At 36.6% G+C, this 19,484-nt stretch overlaps 1 protein-coding gene across 1 annotated transcript in view; it reads right to left on the bottom strand.

The window, feature by feature from the left end:
- Nucleotides 1–16,746: 16,746 nt before the first annotated feature.
- LOC126890516 (protein O-mannosyl-transferase TMTC4-like) overlaps nt 16,747–19,484 on the bottom strand; it is a 72,674-nt gene continuing 69,936 nt past the window's right edge. Inside the window, exon 10 of the mRNA XM_050659513.1 lies at nt 16,747–17,000. Within this exon, the coding sequence (XP_050515470.1) occupies nt 16,861–17,000 (140 nt within the window). The 3' untranslated portion in view covers nt 16,747–16,860. The remainder of the gene's footprint in view (nt 17,001–19,484) is intronic.

A 19,484-nucleotide genomic window follows, 5' to 3' on the forward strand; every position in this document is an offset into this window, starting at 1 on the left:
GTTTGAAGAGCTTCTATGTCCCATCTTTCTCTTTGTTCTTGTTGCTCCATCTTCTGTACTGATATTCGTGTTCTCAACTTTGATTTTACAAGAAAATGATCACTATCGCTGTCAGCTCCTCTCATACTTCGTGTATTAATAATGCTACTAGAGTGTCTTGCATCAATGAGGACATGATCTATTTGGTTACGTGTTCTTCCATCATTTGACACCCATGTGACCTTGTAAATGTCCTTTCTTTCAAATTGGGTGGATTTAATAATCATGTTATTAGATATTGCGAATTGTGTTAGCCGGTATCCATTATCATTTGTTGTATCGTGTAGGCTATGTTTACCAATTACTTCTCTTAAATAGTCTTCCTTACCTAGTTTAGCATTACAGTCCCCCATTACTATTTTGATGTCATGTTTTGGCGCTGCTTTATACTGTTGGTCTAGTAATTCGTAAAATTCGTCCTTCCTATCTTCTTCGGCATCTTCTGTTGGGGCATAAATTGAGAATATAGTGAGATTGAACCACTTACCTTTGAGTCTAATATAGCAGATACGTTCGTTTATTGGCTTGAAATCTATCACTGCCGTTTTTAATCTTTTTGCAATTACGAATCCACATCCGTATTCATGTCTGTTCTCACTACCCGACCAAAAGACTATAACATCTTCCATTTCTAAATTTCCCGTTGCTGTCCATCTTATTTCCTGTATTGCTGTTATATCCATGTTATATTCTTGCAGTTGTCTAATGGCTCTTGTGGCTATTCCAGGTCTGTACCAACTTAACACATTCCACGTACCTATGCAAATATCCTTATTCCGTTGCATGTGTCGTTTATATCGAGTATCCGTCTTGTTCCGAGGCAATAGTTTCTGTTTCGTGGCTTCAAAATTTTCATATGTACGGGACGCCGGCCCATAGCACAACCCCCTTTTCGGAGGACCATTTCACCCGCTCTCGTCCGTTCCCGACCCCACTTTCCACCCGGGTTTGATACCGGATCTCCGACGGGGTTGTTCGGTTTAACAGGAGGTACCAGCGTGAAGGTGAGAGTCGGATTTGAGTAGAAGAGGCTAAGTGGAGTAAACTGGAATCAACTCCATATATTCGCATTCTACTCCTTAACCCCCTCGCGGTGAATCAATCCGCATTAACATTTTGGTTTTACAATTGGTTGTGTGACGTGGCATCTGCTACAATTTTTCTCCATTTTTTCCTGTTTTTGCTTATGGTTACCCAATCTCTGACTCCCACCTTCTTAAGGTCCTCGACTATCTGGTTCTCCCATCTAGTTTTGGGTCTTCCTCGTGGTCTGCCTGATACAGGTCTCCATTTGGAAATTTTCTTGATGACGGCTTCTGGATTTTTCCGTTCTATATGTCCCATCCATCTTAGTCTCTGTGCCTTGATAAATCTGATGATGTCTTCTCCTTTCAGAAGTCCTTTTACTTCGTGGTTCATGAGTTTTCTAAATTCATTATTACCTAAGTTTAGTGGGCCTGCTATCCTCCGAATTATTTTCCTCTCTAGGATCCTCAATCTTTCTTCCTCTTTCTGGGTCGGACACATTACTTCAGCACCATATGTTATTACTGGTCTAGTTGCTGCTTTGTAAATTTTCAGTTTAGTATTCTGAGTAAGCTTCTTATCTTTGAGGAAGTTATTGTATTTCCAGTAGGCTCGGTTTACTGCCTGGATTCTTTCACTGATAACGATGCTTCAACGTATGCGTATCTATATACTTAACTTTAGCGAATCTAGGATCTCGATAAATATCATCATTTTACCTCTTTAATGACAAATGTCATCATGTTTTGAACGTGAATACTGGAAAATATTACATCCATTATATTTTTATATTAATCAAATAATTATTTATTTTCATATTTTCTCAATTTCTATATTTAAGTTTGCCTTTTTAACAAACCTTGTCAATTGAACTAAATAACTTGTACTCTAAAATGCCAATGTATTTATATAAGAAAACTGAAAAACACTTTTTAATAATAATTCAAAGTGCAACAGCTACATACTGCAGCTAGTTCTTCGATGCACGGAAAAAAAGTTAAATTTGCTGGTCGAATGTTCTTTAGTTTTAAATAATTGACACTAACTGCATTGCGTAACTATTCTTATTTATTAAAAAATGTTTTAGCGCTCTAATACAGTGTGAACCATTTGTATAAGCATTTAACACAGTAACTTGTAGCTACAGTTCATTCAAGTCAAGAAAAAGCGTACGAAATACATGTAACAAGAACAAATACGTTTGACCATCTTGGTCACATGGGTGTAACAGGTTTGTGTTTCCTCGATTGTATCGTTCAAAATCAGGATTTGTTCAAGTGTGAATCGTTTAGTTGCGCTTTTTCTTGGATGTGAATATAGCTCTCATAAGTTATCATAGCTCTCATAACTATCATGGAGGTGTAGCTCTCCAGTAGTTATCAGTGTACAATGAACAATCAAAATACTAGGTAAATAATATACAGTGATGAGCGCGCTAATAACCGGCAAAATCACGCAAAAGATGGAAAACCTAGAAAAGAGATGAAACTAGTAGAAGTGGAAATTATCGATATAAACGTTTAAATTAACATTACATGACATAGTTTCCCACCTTTAGACGTCTGTGACAGGAGTATTTTATAAAATTCTACTGTCACAGTGACAGTTGTCATTCTCCTCCAAAACGTCTAAAGGTGGGAAACTATGTTATGTAATGTTAATCTAAACGTTTATATCGATAATTTCTACCTCTACTAGTTTCATCTCTTTTCACTTCACAATGTATTATGTTTTCCATCTTTTGTGCTATTTTGCCGGTACTTACTTACTTTCCGTGTCCGAAACACCAACAACTTTAAATTCTATATTTCCAATGGTTGGCCACGTAGATGGCCCTGTCATTTGCTAAAATTAAGTCTTCTTCTGTGCAGGTCTCTCTCATCTCTGTGCATGACAGTAAATACCGGCTGGTCTGAACCGCGCCACAGTTGCAGATATCGTCCTACTGGTATCCCCATTTTTTCAGGTTACTAGCACAACGTGAAACGCCGGTTCTTAGTCTATTTAGCACTTTCCAAGTCAGATACGGTAAATTGTGTCCAGCAGCCATTTCCTCTGAGGGAGGAAAATGTGTTGCGGTACCTGACGCTTGCCACAGGTCTATTCGGTGCATTTCTGGCGCTTCGGGGGTGGATCTTGATGTTTTCAGAAAGCTTTTCCGAGATCTTAATCTACTTGGCTGAGTTTGGTGGTCATATAAGGGGTGTCTTCGGTCCGTCTCCTGCTTTTTTCGTTCTACCTCTGACGTGACTTTCCTCCTGATAGATGGTGGAGCAATCCCAGCTATGGGGTATACCTCTTCAATAGGTGTCGGTTTCAGGCAACCCGATATTATACGAACCGTTTCATTTAGAGCCACGTCAACGTTCTTTGCGTGAGCAGAGTTTGCCCATACTGGTGCTCCAAACTCCGCGGCCGAAAAACATAATGCTAAGGCAGAAGTGCGGAGAGTGTGTGGTTGTGCTCCCCATTTTGTATTAGTTAGCTTGCGGATGATATTATTTCTGGCACTTACTTTCTTCTTGACATCTTGACAGTGGTATCGGTAAGACAGAGTTCTATCCAGACGTACGCCGAGGTATTTTGGCGTCTCGTTGTGTTCCAGCATCTGACCACGCCATTCCACCTCCAGCGGCCTTCGGGCAAGCTTGTTTCTAAGGTGTAAAGCACATACCTGGGTTTTTGTGGGATTGGTTTTCAGATGGTTTTCATCGTAGTATAGAGCTAAGTCTCCCAGGGCATCTGTCAGTTTCACTTCGACTTCATTGAAGGTTCTTCCCTGAGCTGCCACAGTTGTATCATCAGCGTAAATAAATTACCTTGTTTGTTGGTGTTTGGGTTGGTCGTTGGTGTATATATTGTATAGAATCGGCGCGAGGACACTTCCCTGTGGGAGCCCATTTTTTTGGTCCCTCCACCGACTGTTCTTGGACTGGAGCGTTACGTAGAAGCGTCTATTCTGGAGGAGACATTTCACTAACCTTGTTAGTCGAAAATCCTTTGTAGTTTCGTAGAGTTTTGCGAGGAGCCGTTGATGGTTAACTGTGTCATAGGCGGCAGTTAGGTCTATGAACGCTACTCCTGTTATTTCTTTCCGTTCAAAACCATCTTCTATATGTTGGGTGAGATAAGAATTTGACTGCAGCAGCACTTACCGGGTCTGAATCCTGCTTGTTCTGGAATAATTTTAGTCTCCACAGATTCAGCGATTTAATTTTTCTGGGTAGTTTTGAGGCTATCTGTCTTCTCAAGCCATAGTAATTCTTATTAGCAAGCACTATTCTGTTTTTAATTTCTTCGCTGACGTTTTTATCTTTAGTCAACAGCGAGCCTAGATGTACAAAGGTGTCCACACCTAAAAAGGTGTCTAAATCGTAAATTATTATTCTTGTAGGTGTCGGGTTGCTTGACCTAGTACAACACATATTGGTCTTTTGGGCATTTATATTTGATCCCATTATGATTAGATGCCCTTAATGACCAGATTGCATCGGTCAGAGACTCTGTAGACCTATGAAGTCAATGCCATCTGAATATCAGACAAATTGCACATATTTGTTAAAGATAGTGCCATTTGTATTAATCTGGGACTCTCGAATTACCTTTTCTAGAGCAAGGTTAAATAAAATACACGATAGACAATCGTCTTAATCCATTTTTGTGATGGAATAATACTCGCTGCTCCTGTGAGTTGCAAGTTTAGTTAGCTGAATAAGATGAATCAGTATTTGGAATTCTACCATAGCCAGGAGAAGGCAATATCTGTTGATCTATCTCTGAGTCGCATGCGGCTTTGGAATCCACGAATATGCGCCAGGTGTCGACACCGAACTCCAGGATTTTTTCAAGAATCTGTCTCACTGTAAAGATTTGGTCCATTGTCAATGTATTATGTCGGAAGCTGTACTGATATCCTCCCACTATTCATTTGGAGTAGAGAAGCATTCTTTTGTACAATATGTTGGACGGTACTTTATCTTTAGTACTTTACTTGGACATTGAGTAGCGTGATGCTTCTATAATTATCACACACCATCATGTCTCTCTCTTTGTAAAGTGGACACAGAGCAATCGCTGCAGTAGGAAAAGGATGCGGTGGAGAGATACAGCTCCCGGACCGAACCATGACCGGTGAGAGAAATCCTCTCCGCGTAAAATTTAGGTGGGTGTACGACTGACGACAGTGTTTATCATCAGCCATGGTTCGTTCCGGGAGCTGTAATACTGCAGAAGGTTAACGCGCTCTAAACATTGAGCAAGCAGATGACCTAAGGCTCGACTGTTGCAAGTGGAGGCAGATTAAATTAGAGAAGACTCACCCCGAGTTGTAGTGCTAGGACAAGGGTCTCAGCACGTTTTGGCTAATGCCACATTATCATCATCATAAATCAGCCCTTTGCATCCACTGCTGGATATAGGCCTCCCTTTTTTCCTTCTACTGCCTTCTGTCCTGTGCGCTTAGAATCCAATTAGTGGTCATTCTGATGACCACTAATGCCGCAATGACCACTAATGCCACAATGACCACTAGTGACACAGTGACCACTAATGCCACAAGATGAATTATATTTATTAGATGATTTTAAGATCAAAACTATTACAGACATTATATCTTAACTTGATTTCTACCAGTCTATTTATTACTATTGCAAACTTCAACTTAACCAGGTAACTAATAATTTTATTGTTCAATGTACATGAAGCTATTAAGCTATTATTGAGGATTTTGAAAATCAACAACACGTTCACTTACTTATGTATTTACTGTGTAAGATGCTTCACATAGGCAGCAATATCGTGAATTAGTAAATATATAGCGGATCATTAGATATTAACCTTTAACTACCCGCGCATCAAGTTATAACATAACTACACGCGTGGCGTACTTTATACGCCACAAGAAAATACACTTAAAAACAGCGGATTTGTTTATTTTTTTTAAGTTCCTTCTCAGTAAGCCAAGTGAGATTTATAACTGGAATCTGATTCCATGATAAATAAAACTACTAATAAAAAATTTTTTGAAATGTGATTTTTTACACGAGAAAAAGTATTGTTTATAAAGAAAAATATATTTTGTGCCATAATGACTAAAAAAGAATTGAAAGATGTACTTATACTACTATATTACTATATATATTACTATAATCGTGGCGTATATTGTCCACCACCGGAAACAAATAATAAACTGTAAATTACGATCTTCCCAGAACGCTGATTATAACGAAACTAAAACCAAATGTAAAGCACATTCCAGTGACAGGTTAGATAGATAAACAAAGTCGAAAATTAAATTTTTGAATATATTTGCAGTGGAATTCTTATATCTGGCGTACAAAATACGCCAGCGTGTGTAGTTAAAGGTTAACAACTACATTATAATATGTATATCAATTAGCCAAAATACCCTCGTTCTATATATCATAGTAACAATTAACAAAGATGCAATTAAATTATTGAGCCCAGTGATAACATGAGTCATTATCTCCTTAATTATAAACGTATAGGCAGCATTTTAGTTTTTTAGAAACTATTTAGAGTAGAGTAACAACTTATCATCGATGGTATTATGAAAAAGTATTTAATACCTTCGTACTCATCCCTCGCTCTCACTGTACCATATCCATTCCTTTTTAGACCTGGTTATTTGTAATAATTGTTCACTATTTATTATTTCGGAAATTTGTTTCGGATTATTTTACTACAAGCAATTTTTGTTAATTTAAACAAGAAATTTGTTCATGTATTGCGTAAAGTTAGGATCTACATACTTTAGTGGGTGCAAGTAGATTAAAGGTAATACATATACCAGTAGAGTAAATAAACTAGAAAACAGCGTATTTAGTAGATTCGTGACTAGAATAATAACAATATCAGTAACAAAATTGGTTATTTTCTAACTGTAAGAGCCCGTTAAGACGGTACTGACTCGAATTTTTGTTTGAGTCGATAAAAACGTCGAATTGCTCAGTCAATGTAAATGGGTGTGTTCAAATAATTTGATCGTATATCGCTCTCGGAAATTTTATCGGATACGTCCAAATTTACATTGGAATTTTTCACTACAAACCGGATGCCATGACACGATTAAAAAATCGAATCTTACATCAGTGCGGCTTGTATCTAGATAAGCTCCTTTACACGATTCGAATTTTCTCCAGCTAGTCGAATTTTATATAGCAGTATATTTTCCAAGGTTTTCACAATACCTTCTGTTCCGTCGTTTCCGACATTTTATATACCATTAGATTGTATCAAACGTATTGACATAATGTTATTCACCATTGCCACAAAACTAACTAAGGGATGTGGGCTAAAATTGTTTGGTTCGATAATATTTCGTTTCGAATAAATAATCGTATCTTGCATGCGGTTTGAATAGGCTGCCAGTTTTCGTTATGCTTGTTGCTTAACACTTTCAGCTACGGGCCAATATCAGATATTTGTCTCATGTGCCCATTTATAAAGTCATTGGAAAATTGTTGAAATGTAAACACGGTAGCCGTGTCGATAGCACCTAATTGATAACAGTGTGAACACGGGCGCCGTGTCGGCGGACTTGAAAGTGTTAAGTTGTATTACAGAAATACGTAAAGAAGTATTTATCATCGTAAAGGGATTTAGTTTACAATTTGTTATTATCAACAATTTTTTAGAGTGTCTAGAAGTGTTGATACCACTATTACTTTTGATAGATTGGCATAACAAGGCCTCATTTGGTGCCAAATCAGAACTTAAAGATGGATGATCCATTAAGATATTGATATCCTGCTCAATAGTGTTTTAGTTGACTTGTGGGAGATCTCATTTTCTTAGTTGAAAATCATCCATGGTTGAATCATCCATGTTTGACAATTAGGTTTCTCAATTCTCTTAACACTTCTTCTTGATGTGTCTATCCGTGACAAATGTTAGTGATCATCATGACAATCTTTATTTTATCTGCAGCACCACAGAAAAGTTGCACAGATGTTATATTGAACCAGGTTCTGAGGTTTTTTAACCAGGATGTTCTTCATTTTCCGGGACCTCTCTTTCCAAATATTTTTCCTTGCAGGATGGCGTGTAGGAAGCAAGAGACGACCTCTTAACACTAGAAAACAATAGACGACCATCACGAAGTCGATATTTTGGTTATAACAGCAAAGTTTGAAATTTTTCTTCAATAGTAATATTCAGGAATGTTGTCAACTACTTGTATTATCCATATCCGTCGACCTTCATGAAATTTATCGCAAAACCAACTAACTCTACGAATAGGTTATGAAAATTGGCAAAATACCGTCAACTGGTTTAGTTCTTTAATGTCTCACGCTGTTAAAGTCAAGATAAGCAAAAAATAGTTTACAAGGGATAACTAAAAAAATGATATACGAGGAAGCTTACGAGTAGGTAGAAGATCAGTCTGGACAACCGGTTTCGAGTTGAATTCTAGTAGGTGCTATAGGTCCCGTGCGCAACCGTGTACGAGATGCTGGAAGTATACCTGAGATCGGCCTCTCAAGAAACAGTAGTCGATTAAAAACACAGAAGGAACAGACAAGATACAGACAAGATGGACTTCGATAAGTACACATATGAAGAATTCAAAAAAGGAGCAGAAGATAAAGACTTTTCCTTTCATAAAAGCAAAAGACACCAAAAACTCCCTGCAACAACAAACAGACAACAAATTAGAACCCTTCGAGATGTGGTCATATCGTAGAATGCTCAGAATATTTTGGGTTCAACGCATTTCAAACAGAGAAGTCTTAAGAGGAAACAGTAGCGATCAACAGGTAGCGAAAACGCGTTCCAAGATTGCGGCTGTAATTTTGAATATTTTTTCGAGATATTTGGCACACGCATTCGTAATATAATAAAGAATGGCGGTACAGAGCCCAATTTGAAAAATATATTAATATGTGGAAATTACCCTGTAATTAAATATAATATTAAAAAAACGAGCCTGTACCGCCATTAAGAAGAACAAAAAAATACACTTTCTTCAAATAAACTTTTTTATCCGATGCCTAGATTTTGTGTCATTTTGGAACTACTAATGAAATAAAAAATTTTAGTAGTTCCAAAATGACACAAAATCTAGCCATCGGATAAAAAAGTTTATTTGAAGAAAGTGTATTTTTTGTTCTTCTTAATGGCGGTACAGGCTCGTTTGTTTAATATATTATTTAATTACAGAGTAATTTCCACATATTAATATATTTTTTAAATTGGACTCTGTACCGCCATTCTTTATTATATTACGAATACGTGTGCCAAATATTTCGAAAAAATATTCAAAATTACAGCCGCAATCTTGGAACGCGTTTTTGCTACCTGTTGATCGCTACTGTTTCCTCTTAAACAGAGTAGGTCAAGGCGAAGGTGACTTAATCAAGATGATAAAAAAGAGAAAACTTGAATATCTCGGGCATATAATGAGAGGTAGCAAATACAGGATGCTGCAGTTAATTCTCATTGGAAAGATCGACGAAGAAAGAGGAATTGGTAGGAAGAAATTTTCGTAGCTCCGAAACCTTCGTCAATGAACTGGCTTATCAGCAGATCAATTATTACATGCCGCGCAAGATTGAGAACGATATCGGCAAATTGTCATGGAAGCTACCCACGCCTAAAATTTGGGCAAGGTACTTAAAAAAGAAGAATAACAAACAAGTGAGTAAACTCAATAAATTATTGAACCCAATGCAGAAGCTTGCAAACGAAACACAAAAATCCACGAGGAAAAACATTTCCACAAAAATTAACAACGGAAGTAAACGAGATTAAAGAGGAACAAAGAGAATATAGAGAAGAGATGAGAGAATCATGTAAGAAAATTTCTGAAATCAAAAAAGAACATCTATCAGTTGAAAAAGGAACTCAATAAATTGACCAAGAAGAACTCGATGAAGTCATTTTACATTTTATGAGGCAGTCCATTTTATATTTTTAGTTACCGCCGTCTAGTGAACCTATATTCTTAAATTTAGCACTACAGCTTTAAAAAATTAACTTAATTGTGATAAAACCAAAGACCTAAAAAAAATTTAAATATGTATTGGCTATGCTAACGTTTCATAAGGTACTAATATTTATTAATTTGTATATTTATAATCTTGTCGGTCGGATAGCCAAGCGGGGCAGGCAGTCGACCTCACTGCGATGTGAGGTGCTCTAGTGGATATGAGTTATCCGAATGCCAGGACCTCGATTTTTGACCCTTCGCTTCGTTATCGATCATTCGCTATCTGTACACTGTACAGATTCGAAGCGAATACGTTCGATAACGAAGCGAAGGGTCAAAAATCGAGGTCCTGGCCCGGTGAACGGAAAAAAAGGCTAACGCAGCAGTGTAAAATTCTAAGATGAATCTGCGGCTTAGACTGGAATACGCTGGTGTCTGATTGGCCTATGAGGGAGCAGTACCGCAAGGGATAAGGGCTTGCGGCTCAGTGATACTCGTCCATAGATCTCTACCAGAAGGGCGTTGACGCCTAATATACCGGTGTATATAATACCTAATCAGATTTGTAATCATTACTGTACCAGTAGGCCTTATACACCTGCGTCAAATTTCGCAAATTTGAGCTATACAAAAAATTGCTTTGCAAACGGTTCACCCATTCCCAATGCATGTTTATAGGATCACACGTGAACCAACACCATTATACAACGAACCTCGGTTACGCAATTTAATCGCAGGTGAATGAGCCTGACTATTACAAGGTATATTTGAGTAAATGTACTACAATTGATGAAAATATTACATTCATTTAACCCTTTCATTGCTGACGAAATATTCCTAACGCGACCGCGATATAGGTGCTAACTCGATTTCTCGCTGAATTTATATTGTAGTGTTTTGGTCAAGATGGCCCTGGAATTGCTTCATCCATAATATGAATCTAAACTGACGTTATAGTAGGGGAGGAAAGTATGCTAAATTTACAGTTACTCGAGCGTTATGGGCACATATTGGGCTGTGAAGAATAGGTCCTAAAACCAAAAAAAGTTAAGTTTTCCATAAAGTGGGGGACTTTCCATTTTTTAATTTAATTTTCCATTTCCAACAATCGTTTTTTCCGATTATAGCGCCATCTATCCATAATTCGAAAAAATGTCTCGAATAAAAGTTGCTTATTTTTACGTAAAGAATCCAAATCTGCAATAAAAATTGGGGGCTCCTAATTAAGATTTTCAAGTAACCCCCACCCCACCTCCGTGGGGGTCGTTTTTGGCGGAATGGGACGTTTCGGCGTCGCCGTTTCGGCGTGGCCGTTTGGGCGTAGAGCCGTTTCGGCGTAGGCCGTTTCGGCGTAGGCCGTTTCGGCGTCGGCCATTTCGGCGTCAGAAATTTTATTTTAGTTGACTAAATACCTACATTGAGGTTTATTGGTCAGGCAATTTTTTGGAAAAAAATCTTTTAATATAGTTATTTAAATACATTGGAGTTCATTGGTCACACAATTTTAACATTAATGGTCAAGTAGAAAAATAAACTAAATATATTTCTTTTATAAACATTTTGTTATATTTTATTCTGCAAATACCTATATTGGATTTTTTATTAATGCATATTAATAATAATTGCTGTTCTCTTAATTGTCCCAGAGCTAATTAGATGATAACTGACATTTTTCAACTTTAATTAGACATACATTATATGGTATATAGACGGAGAATTTTAATATTGTTAAAATATCTTTTTTAAGCAAAAATATTTGCAGAATGTATATTTTTATAACCCTACATGGGGATGGCCCGTTTCGGCGCCGGCGATTCGGCGCCAGCGATTCGGCGTCGGCGTTTCGGCGCCTGCCGGTTCGGCGCCCGCCGATTCGGCGCCCGCCGATTCGGCGCCCGCCGATTCGGCGCCCGCCGATTTGGCGCCCGCCGATTCGGCGCCCGCCGATTCGGCGCCGGCTGATTCGGCGACAGATACTTTGGCAAAGTGAGAGAGAAAAAAAATAGTTGTTAATGTATGATAGTCTGAAATTTTCTTTAACAAAAAATGTAGAGTCAGGAGAACAATTTTCGACATTTTAATTTTAGAAGATGTAAAATAATACCCGAAAGTTAGGTTTGGACCGAAGGGTTAGGTCTTCCTCCTTTGAAAATTGTACTGTATAATATATAATATATATAATATATTAATTTTTTAATTAATTATGTGCAATTAAATAGCTTACATTTACAAAAGTTGGAAAAAATAACATTTAATATATTTTTTTAGTGTGGTATAGATATAAATCAAGAGCCTCTTAAATTTCTAAAAAAGTAACGTAGGTATAATCTAATGTCTTACTAATAGACTCCAATGTAGGTATTTAGTCAACTAAAATAAAATCTCTGACGCCGAAATGGCCGACGCCGAAACGGCCTACGCCGAAACGGCTCTACGCCCAAACGGCCACGCCGAAATGGCCACGCCGAAACGGCGACGCCGAAATGTCCTAGACCCTCGTTTTTGGTACCATTCAATAGCTTTTTCAAAAATATTGACTACTTGTATTTTGCAGTTTTTCGATCTGATGTTCATTTCGCAAAATATCCCGGGGTTCATATTTAAAATTTTTAATTTACCCCCCATCAAATTCACAACATTTTTTGTTATTCTTAAACTTTTGATTATAAATATTTCTCTTGCTTTGTTATTCGCTTTATGTTTAAATATTTTATAAATTACACTGCCCAATTTAGCTACCATATTAATAAATTATAGGTTTATAGTGGTGAATTATCGAAATAACAACCCGAATAAAAAGACAATATTATATGTTCACAATATGTTTAATTTGAAGACTACAAAAAGCGTTACAAGGTGGCAACGGTTGGCTGGTTTATTCAGCAGCTCACATCTGCCCAACCGATTATCAAAATATATGAATGCATGTGAATGTGTGCAAGAATCAAAATCTTTTCTTAAAATATATCTCTACATACAAATATGAAACCGTAACAATATGTGTAACAAACCCACGGTTTTCACTAAATATTTTTCCTTCTGTGCATCACAGATGTTATGATCACTAGTGCAGGCTTTTGCTTCGAATCTGTAAATCAACTAATAGGTATATACAGTCGGAAAAATGAAAGATTATCCATGAACGATCACATCAATCACTTATTTGGTATTTGCTTTTGTAGTTATATTTAAAATATTTAATTTAACTCACTGTATATACAAAATGATTACAATTTACGCATGTTTTTAAAATAGCTTTAAATTTGGGTCATGGAGGAATTGCTTGTAGTAAAGACATTTTTGATTGTACGGTGGTAGGTAAAGATTAAAAATTTCGAAAACCAAACAAGGTTTCTTTACCTATCACCTACAATCAGTGTTGTTTGATTAGTTTTAGATTTGTTGTCTATTTATTTGTTTTTTTTATTGTAGAACGGCCTGATTCTCACAGTTGTATCAACGATAATTGTGATATTATTTAAATTATTTATTAAATTTCACGTTTAGCGCAATTTGTGTTTTGTTTTTGTTCTAATTCCTTAAAAACCAAACCATCCCTTTAGATATTTTGATGTGCATTGAAACAAGGACACAAATAAGCTACAGTCATTTGAAATGTGGTGTTACCGAAGGATGCTTAGAATAGCATGCAGAAGAAAACAAACACGGAAGTATTGCGAGAAATAGCAAAGAATACGAAATAATAAACACACTGAAAATTAAGAAAGTTACAATATCTGGCACACGTAATGAGGGGACAGCGATATGAAATGCTAAGACATAATACAGGGAAAGATAAGAGGATGAAGGAGTATAGGAAGAAGGGGAGAAGGGAAGGATTTAAGGGACTGGTTTAAAAGCAGTTCTGTAGAACTCTTCAGAACAGCAGTAAATAGAGTAAAGATAGTGATCACGCAAAAATTAATAACTCTACAGTTGAAATTTTTTAGTTAGGCATGGATTCGGCATCTAAAAGCAAATATCTATCAATATTTTCGTCAAAACTCGTACTAAAGTTGATCAATACAAAGTAATAAACATTTTAAAGGTGTTTATCCAAATAAAAAATTCAGTTGCTTTAAAGAGCAATAGCAAAAGAACAAGTTTCTCAAAATTGGTGTAATTGGACTTATCAACTTTCGCTTGAATGCTCTTCAAATTGACTGGTCAGTTGGTTTTTAACACCAATGCCAATAAAACACAAACACACACAATGTTCATTAAAATATTGTCACCATACCAAAGAACTCAAGAGTTTTTTAAGACTACAAACTAGTCAATTGGATGAGTCACACTGTCGAGGCATTTCTGAGGGTAATTCATCCGAGGAAATACAAAAACTGCGAGGATATAAGTAGGGATACGCAATTCGAACTTATCAAAGAGCTTGGCAGTAGAGGAGCATTATTTTCTTGCTTGTACAAAATTGCTATGACTTAAGGCTTGATATTTGTGTATGCTTAATTAACTATCTAAAAGCTGTTGATAATGTTAGGCAGGAGCCACTTTTAGGAGCGATTACACGAAATTGGTATTGACGATAAAAATAATAAGAGGTGTGTTGGAGCCAATAGCAGAGTGAGAAATCCGCATGAATACCTATCTTTTAAGGGGAGTCCGACAGGAATGTATACTATCTACAATTTTATTCAAAAGGTTTGTTCTAGCATATAGTTTTGTATGGTTCCACACCAGATTATTGTACTGCTTTACCGCGCATGTTCAATCCACAAACTGGTAAGTTAACAAATTGTTTTTTGCTAGAACGCTTTTTTATCGGAGTAAATACCAATGTCGAATTGTTTGTTTTTATTTATAATTCTGAGGTTAGATTAGAAATACATTTTTCTTACAAGTATCCAAATTTTCAAGATTTATGCTAAATATTGAAAATTATTGTTATAAACGTAAATAATGGTAAGTAACATAGTCAAAACATATTACTGTCATGTAAAATTTGTAAATGCCAAACAAATAATTCCACTGCGCAAGTCACAAGCTGAAAATCCGAACAAAATCCGCAAACTCTTTTGACCGTTTTAAGCCAGTTTCCAAATCAAAATTTACTTTCGTTAGAACGCTCGACTAGTAGTTTCAAGCTAGTAATGTGTGTGCTTGAACGCCGTTAAACAAATACGCATGCTTCTGATAGTTTGAAACTGATTCTAGAACAAACCTAATATTTATGTTGAGAAAATTTATGGCGTTTTAATAAACTTCGTACTGCCTTTCGATCAGTCTAATGGCTGTTTTCCATTAGATACTTTGTTTAATCTCAAATATTCATAATTCATATCCGAGAATTCAACAATATTTTTAACAGTCCGTATATCAAATTGACTTCATTTTTTTATTACATTTAACAGGTGCGACCTGCTAATTTAGTTAACTACTACAAATCATAAACAATAAGTTTGGACAATTGCACATAAATTTTGATGATTTAATATAATTTCTTTGTTCTTTAATATCTTGTACCTAATTATATTCGGCGCGTGGGGTTGACCCAGAAAAATACTGCCACTAAGAAAAGCGTACATTAATATTGAGTGGACACAATCACAATAGAGTGAGACATCCGCATGAATGCCTATCTTTTAAGGGGAGTCCGACAGGAATGTGTACTATCTACAATTTTATTCAATATTTATGTTGAGAAAATTTATTGCGTATATTGACTTTATGTCGTTTTAATAAACTTCGTACTGCCTTTCGATCAGTCTAATGCTGTTTTCCATTAGATACTTTGTTTAATCTCAAATATTCATAATTCATATCCGAGAATTTAACAATATTTTTAACAGTCCGTATATCAAATTGACTTCATTTTTTTATTGCATATAACAGGTGCGACCTGCTAATTTAGTTAACTACTACAAATCATAAACAATAAGTTTGGACAATTGCACATAAATTTTGATGATTTAATATAGTTTCTTTGTTCTTTAATATTTTGTACCTAATTATATTCGGCGCGTGGGGTTGACCCAGAAAAATATTGCCACTAAGAAAAGCGTACATTAATATTCATTCATTATCGAATCACTTCATAGAGACAAGATGTAGTCTCGATCATTTTATCATTTATTATTATTAACAGTTAGATCTTGTTATTGTCAAATTTAACCTTTGTAAGTTTCCCAGGTCAAAAGTGTCGATTTAAATAAATTACTATAATTTTAAATCTGGTGTTTCACTACCTACACGGTGATAAATGTTTAACTGAGCCGATCTCGTTCATTTTTCATTCTTCTATTGTATCTAGTGCCGTCTGTAGATTTCTTAGTTATATCCAGGTTTCTGTGTTTAGCCGCTATTGCTGTGTCATCTGCATGAAGGCTTAGTAATGTTCCGGGTGTTCTTGGAACATCAGCTGTGTATATGGTATACAGAAGGGGTGACAGTGGCACTCAGACTTCCGAGGATCCGTGCTCAGTTAGGACTTGTGCTATCTTGGCTCTGAATAATATTGTTAAGTATTTTTTTTCTATTTAAATATTTGATCTTTGTCTATCGATGATAGGTTATAGATCTATATCTTCGAAATAGAGACCTGAATTGCAAAAAATGCGTCACTAAGTCGTCGCAGATCCTGTGTTCGAGAAAGCCGACCTTTGCATTTGCTGTATATTCTATTTTAGTTGATTTTCAAAACTATTTTCATAATCATAGTGCTTGTGAGATTTATAGTTTTGTACTACAGGAGTATCGATATTATAAAAACGACAAAAAATAATAAATAATATATTTATAAATATAAAATCACAGAAAATAAAATTACATATTCATAAAAGATCAAAACATGAGTGTTTCAGGTGAATTTTTTTGTAGAGTAACACAATGTCTTAATGTTTGTCTTGTTGAGCATCAGTGGTTAGTCTTTTGAGGTTCAGTTCGGCCGATTTTAGGGTCGGGTTTATTTGAAGGGCTTTTTGATACATCTGACGTGCTTTCTCCTTTTTTCCCCATCGGTGATAGAGAACTCCTAAAATATATTGTAAATGGAATATAATTCAGTTACAGGAAGAATAACAATAAAATAGCCAATCAAATTTAATTTATTTTAATTTTATATTTAATTATGTTAAATATTATAATGTATATACTTCCATAAATAAATATGTAAAAAAATATTTGTCCTTTAGGTGTTGCATTTTTTTTGCCATCAGTATATTTACGATGTCTTTAGCGTCTTAGTGAGCGCTCACAACGAGGCGCAGACCCTCGCTCCGCTCGTACCATATTAGGTGCGTTCGCGGATACAGTTGACAAATTGTCGCTGACAATTTATAACCTCACTTAATAGATAAATATACAAAGTATATTATTTACTTTTAATTAATATTAATAACTAATTATTAAATTATACTAGGCAAATATACCTTGTATATTTATCTATTAACGATATTATAGTCTAAGAGCTGGGAGCCGATTTTGTGCGTGATAAGTAATATGGAAAAACTATACGGGGATATGTTGAATTAGTTGTGTACATGACTTTCACCAACGGCCGGAAACCATAGTGGGGGACGAGGGTAGTTATAAGGGGTCAAAGTCGCGGTTTTTATTATTTTTTTTGTGACGCTCATGATCGAGATAGTGCACCAAAATTTGAGAATAAGTAGGTCATGACGTAACTAAGTAAAATCTCCAGGGGTGGAACGCTGCGTGGTCGACAAAGGGGTGGGGCAGGGGTGAATATAAAAAATATAAGGGGTTTTTTGCGACGTTAGTGATTGTGATAGTGCACCAAAATTTGGGAATTAGTAGACCATGACATAACTAAGTAAAATCCCCAGAGGCGAAAACCAGAATGGGGGACGAAGGTAGTTATAAGGGGTAAAAGTCGCGGTTTTTATTATTTTTTTGTGGAGCTCATGATCGAGATATTGCACCAAAATTTGAGAATAAGTAGGTCATGACGTAACTAAGTAAAATCTCCAGGGGTGGAACGCTGCGTGGTCGACAAAGGGGTGGGGCAGGAGTGAACATAAAAAATATAAGGGGTTTTTTGCGACGTTCGTGATTGAGATAGTGCACCAAAATTTGGGAATTAGTAGACCATGACATAACTAAGTAAAATCCCCAGAGGCGAAAACCAGAGTGGGGGACGAAGGTAATTATAAGGGGTAAAAGTCGCGGTTTTTATTATTTTTTTTTGTGACGCTCATGATGGAGATAGTGCACCAACATTTTGGAGTAGGTAGGTCATTACGTAACTAAGTAAAATCTCCATACTCGGAACGCTGCTTGGGGTACAAAGGGGTGGTAGGCAGGGGCGAGTATAAAAATATAAAGGGTTTTTGTGCCGTTCGTGATCGAGATAGTGCACCAAAATTTGGGAATAAGTAGATCATGATATTACTAAGTAAAATCTCCAGGGGCGGAACGCTGCGTGGAGGGCAAATGTTGTGCTGAGTCGCAAAAAAAATAATACAAACAGCTACTTTGGCCCATTAAAACTACCCTCATCCACAACTCTGGTTTCCGCCCCTGGAGATTTTGCTTATTTACGTCATGATCTACTTACTCCCAAATTTTGGTGCGTCTCGATCATGAGCGTCAAAAAAAGATAATAAAAACCGCGGCTTTGACCCCTTATAACTACCCTTGGTCCCTACTCTGGTTTCCGGCTCTGGGGATTTTACTTAGTTATGTCATGGTCTACTTATCCAAAATTTTGGTGCACTATCTCAATCACGAACGTCGCAAAAACCCACTTAATTTTTTTTATATTAACCCCTGCCCCACCCCTTTGTCGGCCACGCAGCGTTCCACCCCTGGAGATTTTACTAAGTTACGTCATGACCTACTTATTCCCAAATTTTGGTGCACTATCTCGATCATGAGCGTCACAAAAAAAAATAATAAAAACCGCGACTTTGACCTCTTATAACTACCCTCGGCCCCTACTCTGGTTTCCGGCTCATAAGGATTTTACTTAGTTATGTCATGGTCTACTTATTCCCAAATTTTGGTGCACTATCTCAATCACGAACGTCGCAAAAACCCACTTATATTTTTTATATTAACCCCTGCCCCACCCCTTTGTCGGCCACGCAGTGTTCCACCCCTGGAGATTTTACTTAGTTACGTCATGACATACTTATTTCCACATTTTGGTGCACTATCTCGATCGTGAGCGTCACAATAATAAAAACCGCGACTTTGACCCCTTATAACTACCCTCGGCCCCCACTCTGGTTTCCGGCCGTTGGTGAAAGTCATGTACACAACTAATTCAACATATCCCCGTATAGTTTTTCCATATTACTTATCACGCACAAAATCCGCTTCTATCTCTCCGACTATTACTTAGGTATATTATTTTAAAGTGCGCATGCGTGTTCTGACAATTTATCCAATTTTCTGACAATTTCAGGTAGCCGCGAACGCAACTATTATCGATCGCCATGTAAAATAAATGCATTATTTTAAATGCGAGCGTTCACGAGAATGAAGAGTACGA

Source organism: Diabrotica virgifera, chromosome 8 (assembly GCF_917563875.1).
Source record: "Diabrotica virgifera virgifera chromosome 8, PGI_DIABVI_V3a".
NCBI classification, from domain to species: domain Eukaryota; kingdom Metazoa; phylum Arthropoda; class Insecta; order Coleoptera; family Chrysomelidae; genus Diabrotica; species Diabrotica virgifera.